Source organism: Gouania willdenowi, chromosome 22 (genome assembly GCF_900634775.1).
Source record: "Gouania willdenowi chromosome 22, fGouWil2.1, whole genome shotgun sequence".
NCBI classification, from domain to species: domain Eukaryota; kingdom Metazoa; phylum Chordata; class Actinopteri; order Blenniiformes; family Gobiesocidae; genus Gouania; species Gouania willdenowi.
In genome coordinates, this window is record NC_041065.1 from 24,819,422 (window position 1) to 24,846,362 (window position 26,941).

Consider the following 26,941-nt stretch of genomic DNA (forward strand, 5'->3'; position numbering starts at 1 on the left):
ATCTCCATTTGTTCTAAGAACCCCAAAAACATAGTATTTGAGGTTTATTTTCCCAAACTCACCTGTTTTCCAGAGTTTTAGCCTCTGAAAAGTCACTTTCTGAGCAACTCTACACAAACAGACTGATTTGCGTCCTACTTATGCATATTCATGAGTGGGCGTGTCTAGAGACAAGACACTGACTTCCTCCTACTCACACAGTGACGTAGGGCCAGAGGACAGCCCGCCCTCCTCCCACCCACTCCGTAGCCAAGCTCATGCTGTTTTACACAAGACAGAGCGTGGGGGCGGGGCATTCGCCAGTACATACATAGACTTTAGAAAATACATACATAGCACTGAGCGAAGGACGCTAAAATGCTCACCTTTGTGGGCGTGTCTGTTTACATTCAGTCACGGCAGAGAGCTTCCTGGAGGCGTGGCTTCTCCAGCTCAGTGCCGCGTCAAATTCGTCATCAAAGTGGGAACGCGTCATCAAATTGTCGCGAGGTGTTTGGGCTCACCCTGCAGTAAGAAAGGAGCAAATCACCCTCTAACTAACGATTGAGGGAACCAATGAAAAAACACTTTGGACACTTTCTATGAAGCCCAGATAGCACTTTATGATGTTTAAAGCACAGAAAAGTTGATTTGGCTTAACATGGGCCCTTTAATGGTAAAAGGTCCAACAAGAGGCAGAGGTTGTAAATTAGCATATGCAGGGCATCTGGTTTGTGTCTAAATTGAAATAATGTCAAATGCATTTGTCCTTGTGAAATAAATAACATTTTTTTTACATGTTGGTCTGTAATAAAGCAAGAAAACATCATCTCCATTCAGCCACTGACAAACCTCAACCGCATAGCAAACCTTTTCTCAACCCGCTGCCTCCTGACATGTGCACGCGATGAGGTTTCAAATCAATAAAGAAGTCTTGGCTGCTCCTACTGAAGGCCAAGCAGCAGCAACAGCAGCTCTGGATGAAGTGATCACAGCTCATTTTGGACTCCATCCTAGAATTGCAAGGTACATTGTTGATCTTAAGGGATTACCTTCTCCCTCAGAGTGGCTCCTTTTAATGTTATCATTCTTTTACATGTTAGCCTCGTGGCCCGTCTCATTTTGTTTTCTTCACTCTTTCTTGTTCTTGGCGCCACTTGACAAGCTGGGTCAGTAACAGGGTGCTGCTGATATAACAAGCCCAGACCGCTCTAAGGCAGACATGTATAGCACCTAGCACCTTCTCTAGTGCAGAGAAATTAAAGGAGACTGGCAGGGTGTTGCTTGTGCTGGAAAGCTTTTGCTCGCCTTGTATAAAAACGAGAGCAGGCTAAACACCATCCATCTAAGATGGCGCATCAGTCCTCCCTAAAACCCCTCACTCCTTTATTCTACCTTGATACCAATGCCTCAGTATCTGACTCTCACTGTCCGTGACCTCATGGTTTCTTTTCTTGGCATGAGAACCAGTAGGGGGAATCTCAAGCCTGATTGATAAAAACAAGCAGTAAATGCACTACTTTTCTAAGGAAACACTGCTCCACCCTTAAATGTCAGCCGGAATACAAAGAAACATGTGTCAGAACACGAGGACCATGCATGTATCAGTAGTTGGGTTTCCATTACAGATTTGCTAAACAAAAGCAATGTTTCTAAATGTCGACTAAGTATAACTTCACTTTGAACGTGTTTCCATTCAACGCTGTTTTGGGCAGTAGCCTCGTAACTCCTGTGAAATCTTATCCCGCAAGATTTCGCTGCAGAAAGACGGATGCTCAGAACCTAAGAAATGTCCTGGTCTCCTTTTCTGTCTACACGTACTGCGCCATGTTTTCTCGTAGACCTGGTCACGTGACCAGGTACCTCACGTCATGAAACCATGTACGTCACGTTCTATGACGTGTATGTGTCGAAACGTCTTAAAATCCTTCGCATGAAAGCGTCAAAACCTTTTGGTGATATTTGAGTGCTTTTTCGAAATTCAGGCGTTTCCATTACCAGTTTTTATTGCGCTATTTAGATTTTGCGCATTTTCAAGGGTAATGGAAACCCAGTTCGTTATTATTCCTGAGTGTGTTTGTCACTGACACACAGTGACTCGTTTTAAATAAATACCTAATTCATGTCTAAAAACTCTTCGCCAGAAGGTTTTATTTAGTCTTAAAAATGACAGAAAATAATATTGGATACAATATAATTGGAACAGCTAATGCTTGAATTAGTTGAAGAATTTTTGTTGGGAAATGACTCATGTTGAACTTAGCAGCACCTCGTACAAACAGTCAAATGACCTCAGCTTAGACATAACAGTGAAAATACTCATTGCAGAGGTACTTGTGATTCAACGGGGCCGTCTGCCACTGACAGTGTTCAACCTGCTGTTGAGTCTCTCATTTGATCCCAGATCTGTGACTCAGGACACAAATATGTCCTGTGCTGTGAGACAAGAACAAAAGACAACACATGCACCACAACTGCGCACTTTTTCAGAGGGCTTGTATTGATTAGAGGACTTACTATGACTTGAAGATAATTGTTTTGAGGAAAAGAGGATGAAGAGAAAACAATTTCAGGAAATATCGGCCAAAGATTACTGAAGGGTTTTACTACCACAAACACGAGGGTGACTCTTTAGCTTAATTCAACAACAAGAATACAAAGAGACACAAAGTCCTCACACGATGCAGCAAAAACAACTGCAAGAAGTTTCAGTAGTTTTAATGGATGGAAATTACCCAGATAACAAACTAGCTAGAATGCAAACGATGACCTCAGTGTCCAAACAAATGACGCCGTTTTTACCGACTGCAGTGGAATTAAGAAACCTCTGGGCTTTAGTCCAGCACTGAAGTGCCATTTGACAAGATAAGTCGGGAGCTGCAAGCATAAACAATCCATCAAAAGACCCCCGGAAACGAATACGGCTTTTCAACATCCCTGATCAGGAATATGGTTCTGTGAATTTTAAGCTAATTAATCAAACACAAAAGTTATTTCCAACAAAACTGGAATCGAAAACAGTCGGACGCCTGAGCCAAGAACCCATTACGTCTGTCTGATTAGCGGTCTGTAGAGAGTTCACTGAATGCACTAAAAAGAGGCCTTGGTCAGAGCAATCATTAGCTGGATAAATCATAGCCACAGTTGTTCCAATGAATGAAAGAGCAATCTGACAATTTACATATGAGACGTTACGGAGATCGTGCTGCGCGACACGAGTGAGTGGGAGAGAAAGTGGACTTATTAGGGCACGAGTCTGGGGGGACATTGAAGAGATTTAGAGGCGTCATTCCAAATGTCTGAGGTGAACAAAATGGCACGGATCGTATGTCTCCTAGACAACAAGGTTTTTTCTGCTCCTGGCTGCTCTACAAAGACTTTTAAAGAACATTAGTTCTAGATTATATATGATCTTTTATGACTAAATTTAGCCTTTATCGCATTCCAGACTTTTGTCATTTTTCAAGTTCATACATGCATGTTTTGACTATTTGTTTTGCTCAGAGTTGATCAAATATTTGAAATTAAACACAGCCATGTGGTTTCATTAGGACAATAAAAACAAACAGCATCTTGTTAGTTTGAACTACTGTTTGTTTAAGAGCCTTTAAATGATTTGTAATTGCTGAAAAGTATGTCATTTACCCCCCTTTCTCTCAGCCTGCGTGGATGGCAGTAATCCCAGTTAAAACAAACATCTCCTTGTTAGAAATCTCTGTTTAAGTGGTGCTAAACATGTGGCTCATGGGCCAACCACAGGGTCCCTGCAAAACAAAAAGAACTGTAGCAGACATAACACAATGCTATTATGTCTGATGTACTGGTGACATTTTTAGGGTGTTTTCGGCCTTGGATAGATGATTCAGGTTCCCCGAGTTGACAACCATGACTGTGATGTTTTTGGGGTTGAGGTCTATAACTGGTCTATCCAATGATACATTGTAAAATAAGGGATGTTTCCAGAGTTAGGGTTTCTTGAGAATCTTTTGTTTTAGAAACTAGAAATGTACAACTCTAAATAAAAAACTTATAGGAGAAAATTGATATTTTGTTTCATAATAGTAAGTAAGTATTACATCCAAAAGTTGTTCGCATCTATTATTGATGCCAGGATGCCCATAAAAACTCTGCAAAAAAAAAAAAACTCTGCACATTTTTGGTGTTTTCACAAATTGAAAAATGTGCGAAAAGAATGGTGGATGTTGATACTTTGGCTTCCACGGAAAAACCCGAAAACAAATTAAATCTATCGTCTGAGTGACGTCATATCATGGGGAACACCATAAACAAACAAAAACAAAAATGGCATCAAGTGAATCACTGTCTTCCTTGTCTTGCCAAAAACACAATAAATATTTGTAAGAATAAAGTAAAAACACTTCTTACAGAAACTTTTCTGCTTTGCATTCTTCAATGGGACTCCAAATCCCACAATACAATGCGTAAACCTTTTCCAATGTTCGAGTCACATGACCATTCCTTGACAAACCCATTGCTTATAAAGTCAATAATAAACTTTCTTTCAACTTTAACCTTTGTGAGTAAATTCTCAATTTTTTCTGAAGAAATACCTTTGATCGGGTTAATATAATAATGTTATACACTGTAGTTATCTCCAGCAGCTTTAAAGGGGACATATCATGCTAAATCCACTTTAAATGCATTTTGTTGTATATTTAGAGTGTTTAGAAGTACAGAAAAGTTCAAATTAGTCTCTTCAGGTGCTCCGTAGATGTCTTTATATTCTGTTTTTGTCATATTTTTCAATCTGTTTTGATTTTTCTATTCTCTATTACGTTTTTTGAACATCATCATCACAGTATTTGCAGCGGAACTGCCAAATTAGGACCTCGACTCCAGGCCCAACACTTCGAGCAATCCGCCATTTTTCTTTCTCGCTTTTATTTTGTAGTCCAAGCTCAAGGATGCCGAAGTTACGAGAGGATAAGTCACAATGTTCGGTTGTTGGATGTAGTAACCCACACGCTTCATTACACCGTCTCCCAGCATCAGAACCTTTTCAAAGTGCCTGGTTGAGTTTTATTTTTCACGGAAATGTACCCACATCTGTGGGTAAGGTCATTTTTGTGTGCGCGAAGCACTTCAGGGATGACTGCTTCAGCAACCTCCGCCAGAATAAAGAAGGATTTGCTGAAAGACTTTGTCTGATTGAGGGTTCAATTCCTTCCATCTTTGGAGACGACGAACAGAGCACTTTGGTAAGCTGTAAATAATGCTAAAAAGTGTGATGATAAGACGTCCCTGTCTGTTTTGTTAGCATTAGCAGTTGCACCGTCTTCATATGTTAGCGCTGTGTGCTCGTTTTAGATCCTTGATGATATGGCCAACGTGATTTAATTTAAGTCTAAAGTTTTCATTAGTCATTTCATTTTGCCGTTTTTGTCTTTGAAAAGACTGTATTAAAATGCATTTCGTGACGTTAGCTTGGCGCTAGCGTTAGCTCGGTGCTTGTGTTAGCTCACTTGTTAGGGTTCTGCAGGTTCATCATCTTCATTTTCATCTCGCGCCACCGGGCCAGACTCTGGCTCAAACATGTAAGGCTGGATGGACAAGTATTCCGTTGATGACATTTTGTAAATAACGTATGAATAAACATTTTCTGCGCCGCTAGACAATCGTATCTCTTCTATCAAACTACAAAAATGGCCGAACAGGGTGGACTTGAACCGAGTGTCCCCTCTGCAACCTGGAGAGGGGGCGGGGTATAAAGTGTCTCATTTGCATTTAAAGAGGCCGCACCAAAACGAGTTGCTCTTAGAAGCACATCAGAAAAGGGGTAGAAAAGGGGCGGAGCTATAATAATGAGGAATTCAGACCCAAGCATTGCAGTTCTGCTTTATATAGACCACAACTGTATGATTTATATGTAAAAAGGAAGGATTTAAAAGCATAATGTGTCTCCGGTAAGTTACGAATCGACCCAGATCTAACTGTAGCTATGTGACTGAACCAAAATGATATAAAAACATTCTTTACACACACATATAACTGATAAAAACACAAAGTCCACTGAGTTTTCCCAGTGCAAGTAATTTCCAAACAATGCCAAAGTTTGAAAAACCAAAATTGCTTTTTCTAAGAATGACAATAGCATAATAATGAATACCTGAGCATCAAAAACTGTGGGAGTACATTACTTCAGAGGAATGCGACCATCTGTGAGGGCTGAAGTCAATCAACAAAATTTGTTTGTGCTGCAAATGCAGGACGTTTGCCAACAGCAAACTATCCGAGCCTCGCTGACCTCTCAGCAAAGAGTTGGACAGACGAAGGCACGGAGAGTTGGGGAGGATTTTAGAACAAAGTTTGGATTATAATGTGATTTATTTTTGTAAGAGCAAAAAACAAGTCTAACAAATACCGCTTTAACAATGAATATGGGTTTTTATCTAAGTAAGAATGCAATACTGTCCTGGTCTTTACACTCCGAGTCTGGTTGTTCTAGTTTTATTTTCATCCATTTTCTGACTCGCTGTTACTGCTTTTCAGTGTTGCGGGGATCTGCTGGTGCTTATCAGCTCTCAATGGGCTTTATTAGCTTTACTTTAATATTGTTAATCTATTTGTAATAAATATGATTAATGAATGACATTTCTCCCTTTTTCTAATCCAAATCATGCAAACTCACAAGTTCCCTGAGAAGCTTTAAAAAAGTTAATCGAACCAATGATGAGCCAATAACACATACACGTGCTCAAGATTGTAGTGATTTACTATTTTTATGTCTTTTTAATGTGCCATATATCTTAAATTAAACAGTTTGTTCAGGACTGAATGGGGGTAGGAGTGTTAACATAATAAGTGAGTTTATAGCTCTACTGAAATGTCTGTATAAGTTTCTTCTATAAGATTTAAAGAATATGTTTTGCCTTCTTTATGTATTTCTATTTCTGAAAGTGTTAGGCTGTGCTTTAACAGGAGGATGCACAGAGAGTCACTCACGCTGTGTGCGCAGGCAGTTTGGTGATCGCAGGTTGGGGGGTCTGCACATTGGCTTTCCTCGCTGAGGGTCTTCTCTGCGGTTGGTCTCTCTGAAAAGGGTTGGTGCCGGGCTGGACGCGCCTGAGGCCACCGCCGTCTCGAATGTACACCTGCTCCGGGGCCACCTCCTCACAGCGGGGCCCCTGGAAGCCTGAGCGGCACACGCACGTATGGGGCCGACTGCAGGAGCCGCGGTTCTGACAGGGGGGTTGGCAGTTGGCTGAAAAGAGAGCACAGATGGAGATCGAGTTATCAGCAGGTCATGTTAGAGTATGTGCTTCCTTTCCTGCTACAAAGAAGCAGTAGCAGAAAAGACTCTCTCAACTGCAGGAATCATATTGAATTGACTCAAGAAGCTATTAGCTTTACTCTTTAACCATTCAGATCAATTTCTTCCAGAGTAGAGCCTGAAGGGGCTGCCATGTCAATTTTTTCCACAGTCTGACTGCCCTGCTTAGTCTAAATGTATTTTATTACTTGCATTATCCAATTTCTCTGGCGTCTAGGTTCAGTCACAGCTCCATCAAGTGCTACCCTTCCATTTGTCTTTCAATAACTTTGGACATTAACTGAAAATCCAGTGTGTGGTTTCCCCGTAATACAAGCAGCTTCGAACTGTATTAAAAGCAAGAGGCCATAAAAATCGGGTGCACATATCTGACACTCCATCAAACAATTGGTATTGGTTGTCTGAAACTAGCACAAGCCAATGAGGCGGATAAATGTGTGCACAATGTTTGTCAATAGTCATGGAAATATGCTGTATGGAGGATATTTCGTAGTCATGGAAAATATGCTGTCCACATTCCTCCCATCAGACTCAAGATACTTCACCTACACAAATACAAAATCAACAAAGCTGTGATCTTGAGACAGTAAATGGCACATGTGGATTTATGACATTGTCCTCAATCAGTAAATCAGACCACTGGTCTGTGGTGGCAAAAGCAAACAGCAGCGCTCTGTCAACAGCTCTATGGAATGCTATTGACACAGATGCAGTGGACACTGACAGATCGCAGACAGGAAAAAGGGAGGAGCCCCGAGCACGGAGGACTTCTGGCAGTCAAAAATGAACCCCAATGGGTGCGAACAACTCTCTACCTGCTGCAGTGCTTCCTGTTATTGCACTGCGGCCCAGGTTATGGCCTCTTGATGTTTTCTTTAGTCCTGAGTGAAAGCACACTCGACCCCCGGATCCCCCGGGGACAAGAGTGCCAAACATGACGGCAATATGTATGAAATTGTAACATAAGATGTTTATTTCCACAGAAAGATTCCAGCAATGTCAGCCAAATCGGTACGCTGGTTTTCTCAGATCATGTTATTTAAAAACCACTGCAATGATCATGTTATTTGAAAACCACTGCAATGCACACTGTCAGGCAGTGGTTTGATGGGAAAAACTAACAAATTGAGGATTACTTTTCAGGCAGTCATCACTCTCTTCCACTGCTCCACATTAAAACAAATTTAATTTTGACCTATTAAGTCACTCAAGCAAGTCTTTTTAACTACTTGTGGGAATTATATAGTTATTCTGATGAGGTGAACACATTTGAAGTATTGTGGATTTGTATAACCTGACATGTGATATGAATTTTCCATCATGGGATAAAAAAGTGAATGTCAGAGCTCAGTTTGGCAGGAAGTAAAATACATCATTAAACTGAAGTGGGGTCTGGCAGGACGCCACCATTTGGTTCCGAGCCTGTTTAACCTCAGGTTTTAGGGATGATGTGGTGGATCGAAATAGGTCACAGACTCTAACTGATATTACACTGGAGGTGGAGAGCTCTTGTGAGACTGCACTGAAGCAAAGTGAGAACAATGTCCTCACAGCTGAACCAAATTGTGCAAATCCACTTTTATCTTAAAGGAAAACTAATCGACACGGATATGCAGCCTCAGGCCCTGATGAATCCTGCACGGTCATTGTGTACCGTACAGTGTAGCCATGAGCCCTGCCTGTGGGCTGCTCAACACATTGTCATGGTAATTGCTGTCATTCAGAATTGTCTTGCACATCATTAAAACTAATTGCCCAACATTCCAACCATTTCACAAATATGTGAAGCAATTAATACTTTGCGAGAGTAAAAAAATAAAATGAAAATCCATTGGAAATTAAAGAGCAGAAATCCCATTTCAACATTCCTGGCATTGCCACTTCAGGCCTGATTATGCCCCGAGACAGACTGGTCAAGTTAATGCAGACCGAGTCCAAAATCAGGAGGTCATCTCCAATAGCAGGCTTCTTGCCCCCTAATTGTGTGCATGACACATCAGTAGCCAATATGAATCTCATTCAATATGGCCTTAGCTTAAAAAGTTTTGATTCTTCCAGTAGGTTAAAACTTCGGTTTGGCACGATTACAAACTGGAAATCATTTGTAATAGTGTAAGAAATTTCAGGTTTTAGAGAATATCCATAAAGTGCAATTTTGCAGGATAAACAACAACTTTTCTCTCCAGCGCTCTCAACCAATATTCTTTGTTGGATTAATGGCAACTGCACAAAAATGTCAAATGATACGCCCGTGAGGAACTTGTTAAACTCCGTAAGAAAACAGGAGTTGCTTTTTTGTTCCCTTTGGAGCTGCTTGCTATTCCAGAATAATTCAGCTTTCACCACATGTCTAATTCTCGAAACCTTGATATAAGCCATAAAAGATGACTAGGGACAATGAGGATATTTCTTTAATATTGAATCCATATTTCAATTGCCCCCTAGCCTCGCGGTACACATAGTGGGAATCACCGCATAAGTGTTCTAAAAAATTTGGGATAGAAAAAAGTATTCTCTGATTCTGATCCAGATAGCGTGTAAAAAGAGGAATGGATGGTTCACTTCCCAAGACAATTAAAACTCTGACATCCTGTTAAAATCTAATGGATGATATAGACAAGTTAAGACTCTGCTCGTAATAGGATAAAGCTATCCCAGATGCTTCACCAGGTCAAGTATTGCTTATGAGTTCCTCATAGGATTGCCGTTACCAATTCCAGCTTTAGCTTTGCCACTCCTCTCCCCTTTTCCACCCTCATTTCATTTTAGCGCTGCCTTCCAGTCCATTACAAGGCACCAGAGATTTGTAGTCTTTTCTTTCAAATAGAGGCATCTTGAAACCAGTACTTGACATACTCGAACAGAGGAGACATGGCTTTTCAGGAAAAAACTATTGGTGATGAAAGTATAATCACGTTAGTCTAAGGAAGTCTGAGATTATTATGGGCCATTATGAGATTAAGGGGCAGGGAGCTGTGTCAGAGATCAGAATTTAGTCAAAGGGTTCCACGAAAGGTTCTTTCAAACTCTGATTCAATGAGACAGGTGGTTGGGGATAAAGATCAAACATTTAATACTTTTGGTTCTCTGTAAAACCATATTTGTAAACACTGGTGTCAGATTGTGGTTGTAAGTACAGGTAAAGTGTAAAACTGCTGACTGAAAAGGCCATCTTGGAAAGCTCCTGAGATGACTGCAGAACTTGGAAGAACGCAAACCAGACAGAATCTGACAAATTTCATAAAATGCAGAAAATGTTCAGGATAGGAGCCAAAGCATGTGGTCAAAAGTGAGGACTTCTTTCTCATATTTAGAATAAAGAAATGGTTTATCGTGTTGGTATTACAAGTGGATCTCTATGCAACACACGACTTCCTCAGGATTAACCATTTTAGCACAAGTTCCAGGCATCTAATACATTAATGACAGAAAGATCAATGTTTAGGTCCTTTCTTTCTCACTCTCCACTTTTGATGAATCCATCCATATCGCCATTATCTGGTCCACCAAAATAGAGTAAAGATTGTAAATGTTGAAGCTGTATCATGTTTCTCTCTCTTTCTTTATCAGGTATTCTGGTGTATGAGTTGATGGTTCCTGATCTGTGGCTTGTGGTCCAACCTCTTTGTGATACTCTGAAGTTGTTTCTATCCTGTTCTCTTCTTCCTGTCCACTAACCCCAACCAGTTTGGCAGACGGCTGCCTCCTCCAAGTCTGGTTCTGCTAGAGGCTTTTTCCATATTCAAAAAGAAGTTTTCCTCTCTATTGTTGGTGATGCTTGCTCATGTGTGGATGACTTGGGTTTTTTTTTTTTATTTAAAACATAACTTCATATTTTGTGAAGCATGCCGTAAGATGACTTGTCGTAATTGGTAATTTATAAATAAAGTTGAATTGAATTTAACACAAATTCCAGTAGTTACTTCTCTCAACCACCTAAATGTGGGGAGTTTTATTAACCTACCTCTGACCCACGACCCTGTGTCCATTACTTAAAGCCAGCCTGTATTGTGCATGTACCTCGCACTCCCACTTTCTACTTGTAGTGGGCCAAATGCCGGCCACCTCTGTAGAGACATTCGGGATCTGAGGGAGTGTGTCTAAAACTTGTAAAGCCGACACTCTGTGAGATGAAGCGCTAACTAAAAATCCCACACGCTCCATCCTTCTGAGGAACGCATCCCAACAACTTCCATATGGTCATAAAGCAGGAGGGTGCTATGATATATGGTGGGCCACAGGCACTCCAACATCACGCTGGCCTGTGTGGGTGTGTGCCACTGAAAGACAGAGGGTTTGTAGCTAAGGCAACTCAGTGAATGTCCATCAAGCTCAGGATAGTCTCCCTCTACATTAGTACAACATAGAGGGAAATTTGCTTTGTATCAATTAAAAAAAGGATTGATTTCTTTTCAAGTTTAATAGTGTTAGTGTTTTTTTCTTTAATATGAACAAAGAGCTTAACCAAATAACCCAATTCCTCCATAAAGGTATCCAAGTACAGATGCTGAATAGTTTCTCATTTTGCCAAGGGTTTCTCTGTGGTAGCTATTAGAAAAACATGTGCTGCAAGACTCTGAGGCAGGACCCAATTGCAGCTTACAAGCAGATGAAGCAGCTGGAGGGGAGAAATGTCAGGCCTGGTTTAGAGAGAAAAACTGCTGTCCAGTGTCTATGCTAATGATGGGGTGTATGTACTGATTAAAGGATCCGTCTAATGGGCCGTAACTCTCCACAGGGCAGCAGAAGAAGTTTCATGCACCTGAACTGTAAACTGTGCAAACCCCCCCGCCCAAAAAAAAAAATAAAAGAGAGGACTTAATGACTTATGAGGTGGAGGAAGCCTCTGTGGTCGTCTGTGCAGCAGCAATTTCAGCAACAGCTCATTGGCGTCACTAGAAAGACCAACATCATTAAAACCTCCTCCTGGTCTTGTAACACCCAAATTGGCACTTCGGTTTCTTCTCACTAAGTTAATTATTGCTGTTTGTCAGACAGTAAACTTTTGGAATCTAAGGATTCACAATCTGTCACATGTAAATAATGTTGTGGCCCCTTCTGTAGTTGCATCTCAAGTCTAGTCTAAGCCTAGTTTGCTTTAGGTTGAATGAGGTGAAAATTTTTTTTAAACCTGCAAAGCCAAATGTCGCTTATTTTTTGTTGACTATAAATTAGCAAGTGACAAAACGTGAATGAAAACTGTATCAAAAATACATTAATGTGTATTCTGGATAATATCGGCACCGAGAGGCAGCAATGCTCACCAATGCACCCCAGTGTGACTTAAATTTAATTCCTAAAGCTACTAAATTAATGGGTGTTTACTAAAACACCAAAACTACTTATTTTGTAATATCTGAAGTTAAACTGGATTACTACTATTTTTAAAATAGCCATCAAAACTAGAATAAATTACTAGCTAAATAACTAGCATTCCTAATTGGCACAAAATGCTGACATGTGGTAATATCAGTAAATGCTAAGAAATTAGCAGTGTCTCCTTGTTTTTATGATCCATTGAAGTGAGCTTGTTGCAAAAAAATCATAGTGTGTTTATGACCTCTGGCTGTACAACAGTTCAAGCATTTGGTTGGAACAGTAAATAGCTCTCCAGTCATTGGAAACACATGCATGTGGTGTGTATAGAAGAGCAAATGGCATATTTCTCATACCTCTTTATGGGGTTTTGTCCCAGAAAGTCACAGTATTTCATTCAACGTGTTTATCTTTTGCATTGTGTCACAGAGGTTAGCGTAGAGCAAACAGACATGTCTTGTATCTATTAGGTGAAGAGGGTGAATCTATATATTCTGATACCGTTTTTGAAGGTTCGAAAACGCTCACACATGTATGTCCTTGATGCGGCACCAGCTGCCTGCCACATGTTACCAGCATTTCACCTGCAAAGTATTGCTTAACCCAAGGGAATTTTGTTGACAAAACTGAATTTTATTCAATTACGGTAATATGTTGGTAATTAACTAGACATGATGCTCTACAACTTACTTCTGTATGGATTTTGAATACTTTTACATAGTTTACATGGCTGTAGGTACCACTAAATGTTAAACAAGCGAGTCCAGCCTTTGACATGACTTACATGGCTTTCAGGGTGTCCACGCTGGAGAGCTGTAATTCTGTTAAAACATTCCTAGGGGAGATGATGGAATTAGAAAAACGTGGTACAAGTTATACATTTTGTTCGGAAAGAGCAGAAATGTCACATCGTGATTGGAAAGGTAAGCAAAAGCGAGCGAGGAAGAATTCAGAGGCACATCGGCGCTAAGAAACGCACAGCAGTCAGAGCAACGCTGGAAGGCAACCGCAAAGAATCTCATTTCTCCAGAGTTTCATTTTGTCAATCTTTAACTACTTAAGAGACTGAAAACAACTTTATTCCTCAACATGAATGGTGCTCCTTTAATCTTCATTCCAAAAGATACTGAAGCCTGATTCAGCATCCATGTGTGTCGCGCTCTCACTGTGAGCCGTGCACGGAGTACGTTGCCATATGTGCTGCACGCTGTCACCAAAACGCAGTGATGTATAGCATGGTTGATATTAATTCTGCTGTCGAATCCAAAAGCTTTTCCCCCAGGGACCATTAAGAGCTTCAGTGAAATTAAAGCCAGTTCCTGTGTATGCTGCAGGGACCTTTCGCTGGCGTTTCCTTTTTTTTTAGATTCTATAGTGTCTCGTTCACCCAGTCTGTGTGTAGTAGAGCATGCCATTAATCCAATTACTAAAACAGTCATGTCAATGTGTGTCACCAGCACCAGCAGCAGAACTCTTTAGTGAACCTGCCAGTCTAAGCCACACAAATGTGTTGTTCACCTTTTAGTCTCATATAACAATGACAGATCTTCACTCTTGTTAAAGCTGTTATAAAATCATAGAATACACCTCTAGATCAATATATAATTTACTCCAAAAAGTAAGAAAACTGGTCGAAATTGCCACTTGAAAGTTTGTTTGCATCTGCACCGTAAACAGTCAGTTTGACATTTTCACGCACTGCATTGTGAGATGTGGCGTATTGGCGACAGATCCATAGAAATGTTTTTATGTCATTCGAATATCACCAGAAATACCGGGAACAATCTAGAACACGTGCCAAACTCGTGGCCTGGGGGCCAAATCCGACTCTTTGGAGTATCCATATCGGCCCGCAGGAGAAAGTAAAAATGAGTGTAAATGAAACTCAACAATATTTGCAGGGGCTCACAGTTTTCCGGTGCTTATATTGCATGAATGCAGTCATTTTAATCTTAAAGTGTTTGAAAACATAACAACTCTTACAAAACCCTTCAATTTTCCTCAAATTATGACATAATATTTCCCTTAAATAAATAAGAATTGGTCACAAAATCTAGGAAAAAGTGAAGATCATGTTGTGACTGATATCTATCACTTATTGCTTGGATATTGTCAGTTTCTTACATATTTTGTATTTTATGGATAGGTAGAAGTATAATCTAGAGTACAATAATGTTGAAATTACTTGTGTTCCCGCTTAAAATCTGTGGCCCACTTGAGATCAAACTGCTCCGTATTTGGCCCCTGAACTAAAACGAGTTCAACACCCCTGATCTGGAACAAAAAGTATGTCAAGCAAATTATTGTCACAAGAAATCACGATATAAGGAACTCCACATCCCATAATGCAATGCATGACAATTTCACCAAAGGACTGTTGAACGGTGAGATTAAAAAAAAAAAAAAAAAAAAACTTTAGAGCCGCAATGTCGACCTTTTTTTCTTTCAAATAAAAATAATAATACAGGGTAAAGAAGTCAAAGTTTGGTATACAGAATTAGATGGACTTAGCAGGAGGAGTCCTTTTGACTACCCATTGACTTAGCAAGCACAGCTTCATTTTACAGAACAGTTTCCACTGTCTTGGATGTATTACAGTGCTCTAAAATGTCTGTTTTTTCTGTCTTGGCGAATGAAACTTACATGAACAGACTCACAGAGCAGTAAGTGGACCAGTAGCTCCTTGTAAAACAAGCTCCAGTACACTGCAGTAGACCTCAGTTAACCGAAGTACAATTGTGTACATTTGATAGGATATCTGATCCACTAAACCCTTTGCAGCCAGGTTTTGAATGAAAGCCACAAGAAAAAGAAAAAAGAAAAAAAAGAGAGAAAGACTAAGCCGAGTCCAGGCACATCCAAAAGAGAGATTGAATTTTATGTTCTTTTCCAGTAACATATTCGCTGAACGTCTTTATTGTAATTGCTCATCTTTCTGAGAAAAGGTATAAACTAGTGAGATTGCTTTATAAAACTGGAGGGTGCTGTAACGATTCAGAAACAAATGCTGTTCACTTGGTTCTAATGGTTACCATTTCTAACATGATTCAATAGAATTCATTAAAAAAAAAAAAAAAAAAGTTGTAGTTTTGACGGCGTATTATCGTCACATTAGAATTAAAAGAAATCTGAGCGCTACAAGATTAAACTCGTGATATGTCGAGAATAAAGTCGCAATTTTAGTAGATAAAGTCGTAATATTTCAAAATTAAAGTTGCATTTTTACAATAGAGTCGTAATTTTATGAAAATAAAGCTGTATCTAAAAAAAATTGTAATGGTATAGCGTTCAGAATTCCCTTTTGAAGTAAATGCAGCAAACACAGAATCCTGGAGTCGAACACTTCCAGCCAGTTCCTTCCCCACAAGAGGTTATTTGCTCCAAATCAGTCTATTTCTTTTGTCGGAACAAACGCAAATGTCTGCAAAGTCGCTTTAAAGTCCTTAAACTAATAACAGTGTGGTGATAATGGGCCAAAAGGCTCAGTATTTTGCCATGTGTGAAACCTAAAGAGAAGTATCTCACTAATGCTCCACATTCTCCCTAAAGCACTTGTGACCGCAACACAGACAAGATCCTGTTTGTATTTCATTTTTTTTCTCATAAAATTATGACTTTAATCTCGTAGTGCCCAGATTTTTTTTTGTATTTTAATGTGACCCTAATAAGCAGCCGTAATTAAAGATGTCAGTGTCATGTTTTCACTTTGTGTATCTTTAGTAACTACGAACCTTTGCTGAATGTGGGAATATAACTAAAATTTAAGCAGAATCAACTCGTGGATCACTATTATAGTTCATGTTACTGACTAGACCATCATGGTAGCTTTTGACCAGCTGTGCAAGCAGGCCTAAAGGACATATCTGAATAAAATCTGAATTATCACCGTGCATACACTGGATTTATAATACAGGGTTCTGTTTTAGCTTTTAGGTGATGAAAAAAAAAAAAAAAAAAAAAAAAAAAAAAAAAAAAATCACTTTTAAGCCTTCCATCACAAGATAAAGCCGTTAAAGACACAGGATACACTTTAACAGAAGTTATTTCATCATTTGTCTTGCAGTTTTAAAAATGAGTCAGTCAACACCAAAGCTGTTAAAGCGCCCAGACATTCGCGAGCCAGATAACAATCTGTAATAAAACCCACAGGGATCGTGTTCACAACATTACTTGAGACGTGCAAGTGCACACAAGACAGCTAGAAATCCACTTTCTGTGATATATTTGCTATGAATGTAAAACTAATCAAAAAAAGGAGGTATTGTTAGCAAGTCATGATTGTAGATATTCAATAGACACTTCCAGACTTTGCTCCAATCCCTCCAACAACAATTTTCAAGACATAATGCTTACTTTTACATTCTTTTTCTTTCCTACTGTGAAGAACATGTCGTCTAAACCTGCCGTCTCCTAATAAAGTAACCTGAGTCTCTGGCTTGGACAGAATAAAGATAGCTCGAGTTTGCTTTCCTGCATGTAGGTCCTCTAGTGGTTTCTATAGTCCCCACTCTCGTCTAGGGTCTTTGTGTCGGCACCCTGCAGGCCGGGGGGTTACACTCAGCTGATAATAGTGTTAGCCTCCAGTCAGAGTTGGGTGATGGCCAAACTGTAAGAGGGTCCAGATGGTTGGACCATCCCCTGGACTACTCAAATGCACTGCCTTGTTAAATATTATGCGCGTTAACCCTAAACCTGTTATTTTTTGACAGATTCTGAGTATTTACTCTTTTAATTTGGGTAGCTTCAGCAACAAGTCAAATGTAATTTACACCTTGGTGAGTTTGCCTTTATCTGGGGACTTCAAAAAACCAGCGGGGGGGTTATTTGCATGGAAGGAGGAAAACAGATCTAATAAGGGACGCAAGCATGTGTGTGCGTGTTAAACAGAGAGCGCTAAAGACAGGGCGAGTAAGGAAAAAAGGTGTAAACAAGTGAATTACTTCGATGTTCATGGGTTTTTACTTTGCCTATAACTTTTAAAGATAACTTTGACTAAAACCAGTTCTTTTTTCAGTCTTCAGCAAAGAATTAAGGTAAAAACAGGCTTGCCCTCAATGAAAGCAAATGGATCAGGAGAAACAAGGACGAAAATATTGACAAAAACGTGTACATTAGGTTCAAGCCGGAACAAATGCTGATAGAAAACATTACAGGCCTGCTGTTGTAAAGAAGTCAAAAAAAATTAATGGCCTGCACTTCAGTGGGGAGCGCCCTTTGTCTCAGGTAGAAATATATTTCCTGATCGCCAAATATATGACAATGAGTACTGGTACAAGTGAGATTTAGGAGCTACATTTAGGTGAGGTGGCCCGATTTTCCCCTTTCACAACCAAGTATGGCAAACGCCATATTATCTTATAAGATTATCCTGTGGTCTGAGGTGTGTTAAGAGTGAATTTGTTCTCATAACCGGCTCCAAAACAGTCGTAAGTTAAACCTGTTCAACATTTATGACCAAAACTCCTCATTTGTGGGGAAAAAAAGTGACGACTCCCGACTCATGAGCCCGTGCTTTGTGACGTGGAACTAAATGTAGCCAATCAAGAAGCGAGCGGACTGAGGAACACTTAATGTTGTGTTCTAGGCTAGAGCTGTAATCGGTTATAAAGTGCAGAAATAAATTTGTAGTCTACTTGTTGAAATGTCTGTGCGGTTTCATAGATATGTTGGAAAAACCTCCAGAGAACTTAAAAACTTGTATATCTGAACACAAAAGAACCGACCCAGCCCATTGGGTTCAGGCAAAGATCTACTGATCTTCTCCAGGCAACTCATCATTTCCCAGCTGAAAATTCAACAACAGCATGTCCAAATATCTCAAACTTGGCTGACTGGTATAATATTGCATTTAATTCCCCAACTTTATTGAGTAGGGGCTCTGATTTCAGGTGGGGTTTCAAGTCAATTTTTCAAGTAAGAGGTTGGAAAATCCCAAGTTCCCAGTTGCTTGGAACATAGCATGAGATCATGTTTTTTAGATCTCATTTGATCACGCGATATGTTGCGCTTGGAGGAAGATTAGTGGTGGAACAGGTGTAGTGTGCTACAGTATGTTGAGATTATCAGAGCAAGCACACAGTCCATCAAAACTGTTCAATGGTAAACATTTTTATCGGCATGTGTGAAGTCTGTAAGCGATAACATCTCTTCAGATTTGGAGAATCCTTGTGTGTACCCCACTTCATTTACCGCCACCCTGACAACACATACTTGACCATTCAAGAGGTAGAAAAGGAACGCAGAGAATGTACCACCAAAACATGAGGTGGATCTTGACCACGGTCAAACTTTTGTGATTTAGAAATAGTTTTTTCAATTGCAATTTCAGTCATAATGTGGTTCAATATGCAATCATTTTAAACACTGCTTTAAACATAATCAATAAGGGAAATACTGCCAAGTAAAACTTGTAAAAATTCTTGTTGACAGTATAGTTATTTGTGTTACTATTTAATCACATTCTCGTGATTTATTGTCTAGTGGTGGTGATTACATTAACCGATATGCAACCAAACATAATGACTAAATCTAGGAGAAAAGAGCGTATTTTAAGCTGTTCACATTTTTAAACTTTAATATGAAAAGCACTTACGTTTTATACAGCGGTTGGTTCCTGGTGCCAGAGCCCAGCCCGAGCAGCATTGCTGACCTCCACAGACATTTGGCCTGGATGCAAAACACATCAACAACACCCTTAGTATATATTAAAAAAAAAAAATCCCAACAGCATAAAGTTGAAATAAGGCAATGTTTGCATGTATGCAAGTTGGAGTGTGGAGGGCCATTAATCTTTGCATGACATATGGATGGGATTTCAAAGGCTGTCATACTTTTAAGTGTTGGTGATATGGTGTTCCAATTAACGTAGAAGCCTATGAGATTACTCAGTCAGTAATTATATTTAATTTCATTTAAAAATAATTTAAGGCAAAGCACGAACATCCCTCTTAACATTCACCAACGAGTCCCTTTAAAGTGATTACAAAGTACACATGGGACATACCAGTCGTCGTTTTTTTTTATATCCAAGCAAATGTAAGGTGGAAAGATTTGAACACTTTATCTCTCATTTTTAGCTCAGTTGTGGGTGTTCAAAAGGTGTAGAGAGGGGAGGCAGGCATTTAATAAAAACTCAAAATCCAGAAAAATGAGCAAAGTAAAAAAATCAGAATTCATCAAAACTAACGTAATTTGAGACAAACATATAGAACGGGCAAAAATATACAGTGGAACACAGACAATCCAGGGACATGGCTACAGCACGCACTCAGTGCTCAAGCACACCTTAAATCTGTCAGGAAAGGTAATCAGGAGATGAGGAACACCTCAGTGGAGACAGGAGGAACCACTGAATCTCTCATACACACACTTACAGACAAGACATTTTCAATGGACAAAACTAACAGCTATATAAACTAACAGAGTATATTAAACAATACATGGAGCCTCCAATTACCCGGGATTGCAGAAAAATTGAGAAAAAAAACAGAATTTACGTTCTGAAAAGGAAAAAGCAATCTGACCCGTTTTCTCGCTCTCACTTTATTTAAACTTGGGCACCAACATGACACAGAAAAGCACCACTTGCACGTTTGGGACAATATCACACATTCATACACTATTTTACACTAGAAAATGGGTGGTTGAATGTCTAGAAAGTAAGGATGCACCGATCAATCGGTGCCCATTTCCCTTATTTTGGGGAATCGGCGATTGGCTGATCCTTGCATATGAAACCGATCTTTTCTACCAAAGCAAAGGTCTTAAAGTCTGTCATAAAGTCAGCCACTGTCCTCTTCTGCTGTGAGATGACTGACAGGCCCGCCCACCAGGTCATGTGTGCGCATGCCTCTGCTACACAGGATAACAAAAGTCACTGAGGCACGGTTCTATCTAAAAGACACCCACAGAGCACAGAACCCAGACTGTGATACGCAGTTTGTTGCGTTGAGGTGAATGATGAAGGGCTAGACCACAAAATTAGCTTTAGAGCACCAGCTAACGCACTGACATTGCTCTATGTCCTACCCTGTCCTGATAAGATATTAACCACAAGATGATATCTGAGCCATGTTGAGTTGAAAAATAACAAGGGGTTGACGTGTTGACCTCGGTTGGATGACAATCCTGTTGAAGGTGCTGTTGAGTGGCCAAATCACAAAAAGAAAAACAAAAAAAAGTTACACTGCATTCCAGCTGCTACTGGCTAGTCAGAATAATCATGGAGTGTGATTTGATTAAAAAAAGAAAAAAAAAAGACCTTAAACCACCAACAATGTTGCTGCTTACATTATCAAGCTTAACCTGTATTGGCTTAGACTTGTCCTTTTTGTCTCCAGTAAAACTCCACCCAAATAAAATGTCTTGGTGCTTGTAAAGTCTGAAGGGCCCATAAATAAGTATGTTTTACTGAAGCATCACTGAAGCGTATCAGGTATAACATAAAGTTGTTTAGCCTCTCTGGCAGCCTTTGCGTTGTCATAAATCAGCCACATCAGGCCTGACGCATCAATCACCACATTTAAAACCAACGTCATTCATACATGTAACCCAGACCTTTAGATAACATAATAAACATGGTGTCACACACTAAAATGGGGATGAATGTCACCTTGTTCACAACATGATGTATTTTTAATAACCAAAAGATTTTTACTGCAGATACATCCCAATCCATCAAGAACGTGACAAGTGAGTGAGTCATTCTGCCTCTGCATTCGATGCAGAGCTGCAGGGCACACGCAGCCAATGAGTAAACAGGGAATTTCAAGAGAAAGTTTGTCATATTAAACCTTTCTCTAAGCAGCTGCAGATGATTCATCAGACAGTCATAGATCAAAGTGTTAATAATACCACACGGGCTACTTTACGCTAATGTTTCCACTGATTCACGTGACAAAACCACTTTCGTGTGGCTAAAAGAAGCTTATTCATTCAGCGCTGAAGTAAGTTTTCTTGGCAGTGTCAAACATAGGCATTTGTTCCATGTTGCAATGAAGCATGTTGAATCAAATTCCATAGGCAGATATTTTCTTTGCTGGATGCTTTAAATAGTCGTCACCTCGCTTTCACCGCTGAGCTGTCTGAGTGACTGATGGGTTTAGAAGTGCTGTCTTTTATTGTGGGGGTGGATCGGAGCCATATAAAAGGGACACATGACACATTTATAATGGTTTCGGGATGCAAGTATATACAGGATCAGTGTTTTATAATTTCAGTTGGATTAAATGTACGGTAGTAACAGTAGCAGTGATTATCATGGCTTCTTTCCACATTCCTGATCTAAGTACTTTTAACTGAGTAAGAAAGAAAGGTGAGTGATGGTAATTATCTCGTTCCTGAGGTGTGTCCGATTTTCTGTGATTGCGGGAAAAGGATGAAAAAAAGTCATTCATGATCTGAAGCTGAGAAAGCAATCCGCTCGTTTATAGTGTTTTTTTTTTTAATTTTATTTCTCTCTGTACTTGAAATTGGACCCCAAAATTGTGACATTGAAATGCCTCACATTCATGTTTTGGGATAATATCATACATTTACACGCTACTTTACAATGGAAAACGCTTGATTAGTAAGTGTGACTTCTGGACAAATGCGTCCAATTCTGCAAAATCTCTTGCTCCGTGTAAAGGTTCGAGAAGTGATCGTGTTATCCTGTGATTAAAAATCAATGCAGAACTTCATCCAAAGTGTGTGCTTTAATGTGTTGTGATGAACAAGCAGCTCAGATTATAACTGCATTCAAATCTGAAAAGGTACCATTACAAAGACAGATTAAGCTGTTGGTGTATTAGCTGAACCGGTGATGAGTTTACCTGGTGACACGACAAGAATCATTGTACCTCCAGTCACACGTTTGCACTGAATTCTGTTCCAAACGTGAGGATGATTCTACAATAAATTAATTATGTTTTCGGAACATATGCATTTTTAATGGCATTTCCCCCTTTAAATGGTTAGCTAAGGGTTTAGCATTGTGGCTAACGTCAACCCACGATGTATCCTTGCGTGATTTTAGCATAACCATCCTATTTATGTAAATTCTCTCTGAAAAAATACACTGTAGAACTAATAAAAGTAGTTGACTCTATTAGCCTTATTTAGCATGTTTTGTACAGTTTGAGAAAGTTTATTATCGACCAAAGCCATCTAAAAAAAAAAGGGAAAGATGATTAAATAAACATAAAGTGGAAATGGGTCTAACTTGAAAGTGAATTTTGGAGATTTTGAAACGGAAACCTGGAGGCCCTATTTTTCTACAAGTATAACACAATCAACACACCCCAAACTACGTGAATTTATATTTCAAGCATCATGCTGGCCACTGCCCCCTGCTGGCGAGGATGAATATGTCCTATACAGTGCAGCAAGGCTAACGCAGGGCACATGACTTGGACACAGTCTATCACAGAATTGTAATTCTAAACCACTTAATGCACAAAGCAAAAAAAAAACAAAAAAAAAAAAACTGCCAGCCAATAATCGAATGAAAAAGGTTACGCTAGCGTACTTTTTTATAAAAGTTTTCCTCATTTTACACTGTCATTTTCTAATACAGATTAAAAAAAACAATTTTATACATGAAGTAATAATCTAGGACCACTATGTTGTGCTTGGGGAGCGTTGCTGCCTATCTGGGGGCATTTACTCCACCTTGCCTCCAAGGACAGGAGGGATATGCGCTAAAAACCCATGTGACTCTGTACTGGATAAACAGGCCATACAATAATATGTTTACTTTATTTAACGAAACCACCTGAACCTCAGTGTCCGGTGGAAAGATTTGGCCTTTGATCAAATGTAGAGACGGATTATTCCTGCTGTACGGGGTCACATGGGGTCAGGGGTCACTGTCAGCTGACTAATGGCACAAAGAATGAGACAATTCAAAGACTTCCGTGAACTTAAAGCGCATGTTTTTTGGCTGTGGGAGAAAAATCAAGGTAAGTGGAGTAAATAATAACACACACAACTAAGCTAAAATCAGATCCCTACCGTCACACCTACGTGGACTGTTTTTTTTTTGTTGTATATTTTACCGGAGATTTTCCATGGAAGACCAGATAATTTCCTCGTGTGGCAAAACAATTAAGAACTCGATCAATGCATCTCAAAAACAGCAGATACTTAATGTTGGGTGTACCCAGTCTATACTGGTTAGGGTTAGAAAAATCAACCAAAAAAAAAAAAAAAAAAGTAATTGGTGGCCAACTCTCTTTGGATCATGTTGGAAGTAAAAGCAGGCCTGATCAAACAGGTAAGATACTGTAGCTTAAAATGGTGTAGTTTACTGGGAGCCCTATTTATTTGTTAATTTGTAAGAAAAACAAAACAAAAAAGCCTTAAACGTACAGTCATTTGTTGTTTTTTGTTCTCTGCTTTTGAAGAAATTGGATGTTGAGTTTATTATCCTCATCGAGTTTGTATTTTTTGCAAATGTTCAATAAAAGTAACAAAAGTGGTGAAAATATACACATTATTTTGTATCAGTTTCAGACAGGATATTGACAGTTAAAATGTTAGTGCTTATCAGTATATATGTACGCATTTATTTTCTATACCCGTTTGGTTAATTCTGTCAATTTCTTGCAGCATGCTCTTGATAACTTTACTGTAATCCATACAGTTCATATTCAGCCCAGACCCTGTGCTATGCCACAGAATGCACGGCCAATTATTCAAATGTCTTTGTAACTTTTATACTGGCCATGTGTATAAAGCTTTACCCAATGGAATCAAACAATGTTTCAAGCAAAAAGGTTCATTAACAGAACAAAATGGTTTTCACATGGGAACAAACTAGAAACAAAGTTAGACTGTATAAGAGAGGCATGCCCTGCGTACACACAAACACAGATCTGCAGCTCTGAGAGGGGCCACAGCAGAAACAGGTGTTTCCCATCACTGAGCAAAATTACAAATGTTCACCAGCCAATGCTTTGGATGAGCCCCTGCAATGCTTTGCCACAGGCTACAACACATTGAAGTGGTCTGCAACTGCTCTCCTACTATTATTTAGACACACTGTAATATGTGTAGAAATGGGAGAAAAAAAAATGAGATAATGCAAAATGTTCAAACAGTACACCCCCTTCATATTAGGGCTGGGCAATCGAGATTCAAGATATATCATGTTTTCTATTTTGGCGATAATGAAAATTACAATATTGCCTTTATCTATGTATATATTATAGCCTGTTTTGTATTAAAATACTCGTTTTAAGAGTTGTTGCTTTCACTACTACTCAGAATGACATGAAAAGCACAGTTAGATGGATTGTGTAAAACTTGTTCTACACAAGCCACACTACAGAAATCACTCACACATGCTGTCCCTTATAAGGAAAAAAAAAAGGCCAAAAGTAGCACATATTGTACAACTGGTTGTTAATAAATAAGTCTGTGTTGCATTTTGCATCAGCGAATTAAAAAAAATAATCGAAATTCATATTGTGTATATCGCCATTTTGAGAACAAATATCGAGATATGAGTTTTGGTCAATATCGCCCAGCTTTACTTCATGTATACATTTGCTGTGCATTAGGAGGCTCCCACTATCAGAGAGATCAACATCAGCCATTATTCCATGTTGTGCTCCTGAAAACACAACAGAACATGGACAGTATTTTAATTCACTGGATTGACCTGCAACCTTTCAGGGTGATCATTTGACTTTTAAAGTAAAACAGGAGCACTTTGTTTCGTAGAGCCTATTACATCACTAACTAACGTGGTTTTCCTTGCAGAAGGAGGACATTCCTGCTTTAAGTGGGCCACCTCCAGTTTACAGTAAACCACGGGAACATGAGACAAGTTAAATAGTTTAAAGATGCTTTCACTCACCCAGTCAGACGCCTCGTTGTGCTGGCAGAGCCAGGTCTGCTGCTCTGTCTGCGGTTGGCTCCATGTACTCTGGCTTTCTGCTGCTGGACCACCGCGTGTCTGGCTGTGCGCTGCGGGCCGGGGACGCGCTCCTCCTGGGAGGCGCCAGCAGCGAGCACCGCTCCTGCTCTGTCAGCATGGATGGATGGTTCCTCTGGAGCTGATGTTTCCCTGCGCAGCCTGAGAGATAGAGGCTTGGTCTCTGGAGAGAAATGACCCGTTGATTCTCGGTCCTGTGAGGGGTGACCTTGGCTGATCCCCCGGGGCTGCCGCGGATCCCAGTCCGCTCGATGAGAGCCATCTCCCGCTGTCCTCCCACCTGTTGCATCGCTGTGCGCAACACTCAACAAAAGCATTAAAAACACGAACCCTGCTCGCTCCATCGCAGGCATCCAAATGTTTGAACGTAAAAAATAAAAAAGAATAAAAAATTAAACACCTCTAATAATTAAACACTGATACAGAAACAAATGATGTTTAAAAAGACGACATCCTCTCCCAGGAGTGAAGGAAGCCCGGATCCCTCTCCATAATGCACAGGTGAGACTCCAACAGAATGTCCTCAGGTCAGGTTATCAAATCAGCACCAGCTATAGTCCAAAAAGTGACAAACTATCAACTAGATCTCTTCCCAGTGATGAGGAAAAAAGTCATTTCATACTTCAATATTATTCCATCTGCATCAGTTTAAGTCAAACAAGGAAAAAGAGATGGAGCTGCTGAAGCTTTTTATTCCCACTCCAAGAGAGTTTGAATCTGTGCTCCCATTGATATCACCACCTCCTTGGATCTGAAGTCACAGGGAGATTTTTTTTTTTTTTTTTTTTGGAGGGATTGCATGCGCTTTGCAAAGAAGAAACTCCCCCTTGTCGGTGGTGGTATTGTTGCTTCCACTCCCTGCACCGCTCGCTCCGTGTGCCCACACGCACTTTCTCTGTCAACTTGCATGATGTTACTGCGGCTCTTTCCCTGGGATCCATCCCAAACGGGAATGTGGGGAATTAGCAAGGATGCATCTGCGTTAGGCATTACATTCAATTTAATCCTGAAAGGAACAGACTACTACTGTATTTTAGCTAAGATAGAACTTCCAGATGTTCTTATTTAGAGCTACAGTAGCTTTGGTGGTTTCAGTTTAAGACAGTTTCTTTAAAAGAGTAGATGATGGAACTGAGTTTAGGCTTTTTATAATCACTGGGGAACTTTTCAGAATGTTGCTTTGCAATCATGACATAGGGTTTAAGTTATAGAATAGCATAGCAATAGTAATCAAATGGTGATTATTTTTAATATTTTGGGGTAAGATCATGTATTGCTTCTACTCATTTATTGTTCATTGTTTTAAAAACAAGGCATATTATGGATTTTGGACCCCTACTTCAATTTATAATGTACTGGAAGCTGACGCCATAAGAAAAAACACGAGTATTAAAAAGCATCAGAGTTATGTAACAAATCCCATTCATATCCCTTTC

The 26,941-nt window shown here is 39.7% G+C and overlaps 1 protein-coding gene across 1 annotated transcript in view; it reads right to left on the reverse strand.

Moving 5' to 3' along the window:
- LOC114456338 (latent-transforming growth factor beta-binding protein 2-like) overlaps positions 1-26,650 on the reverse strand; it is a 117,257-nt gene extending 90,607 nt beyond the window's left edge. Inside the window, exons 1-3 of the mRNA XM_028438029.1 lie at positions 25,428-26,650; positions 19,179-19,252; positions 6,943-7,201 (exon numbers count right to left, since the gene is read on the reverse strand). Of these exons, the coding sequence (XP_028293830.1) occupies positions 6,943-7,201; positions 19,179-19,252; positions 25,428-25,858 (764 nt within the window). The 5' untranslated portion in view covers positions 25,859-26,650. The remainder of the gene's footprint in view (positions 1-6,942; positions 7,202-19,178; positions 19,253-25,427) is intronic.
- Between the last annotated feature and the right edge of the window lie 291 nt (positions 26,651-26,941).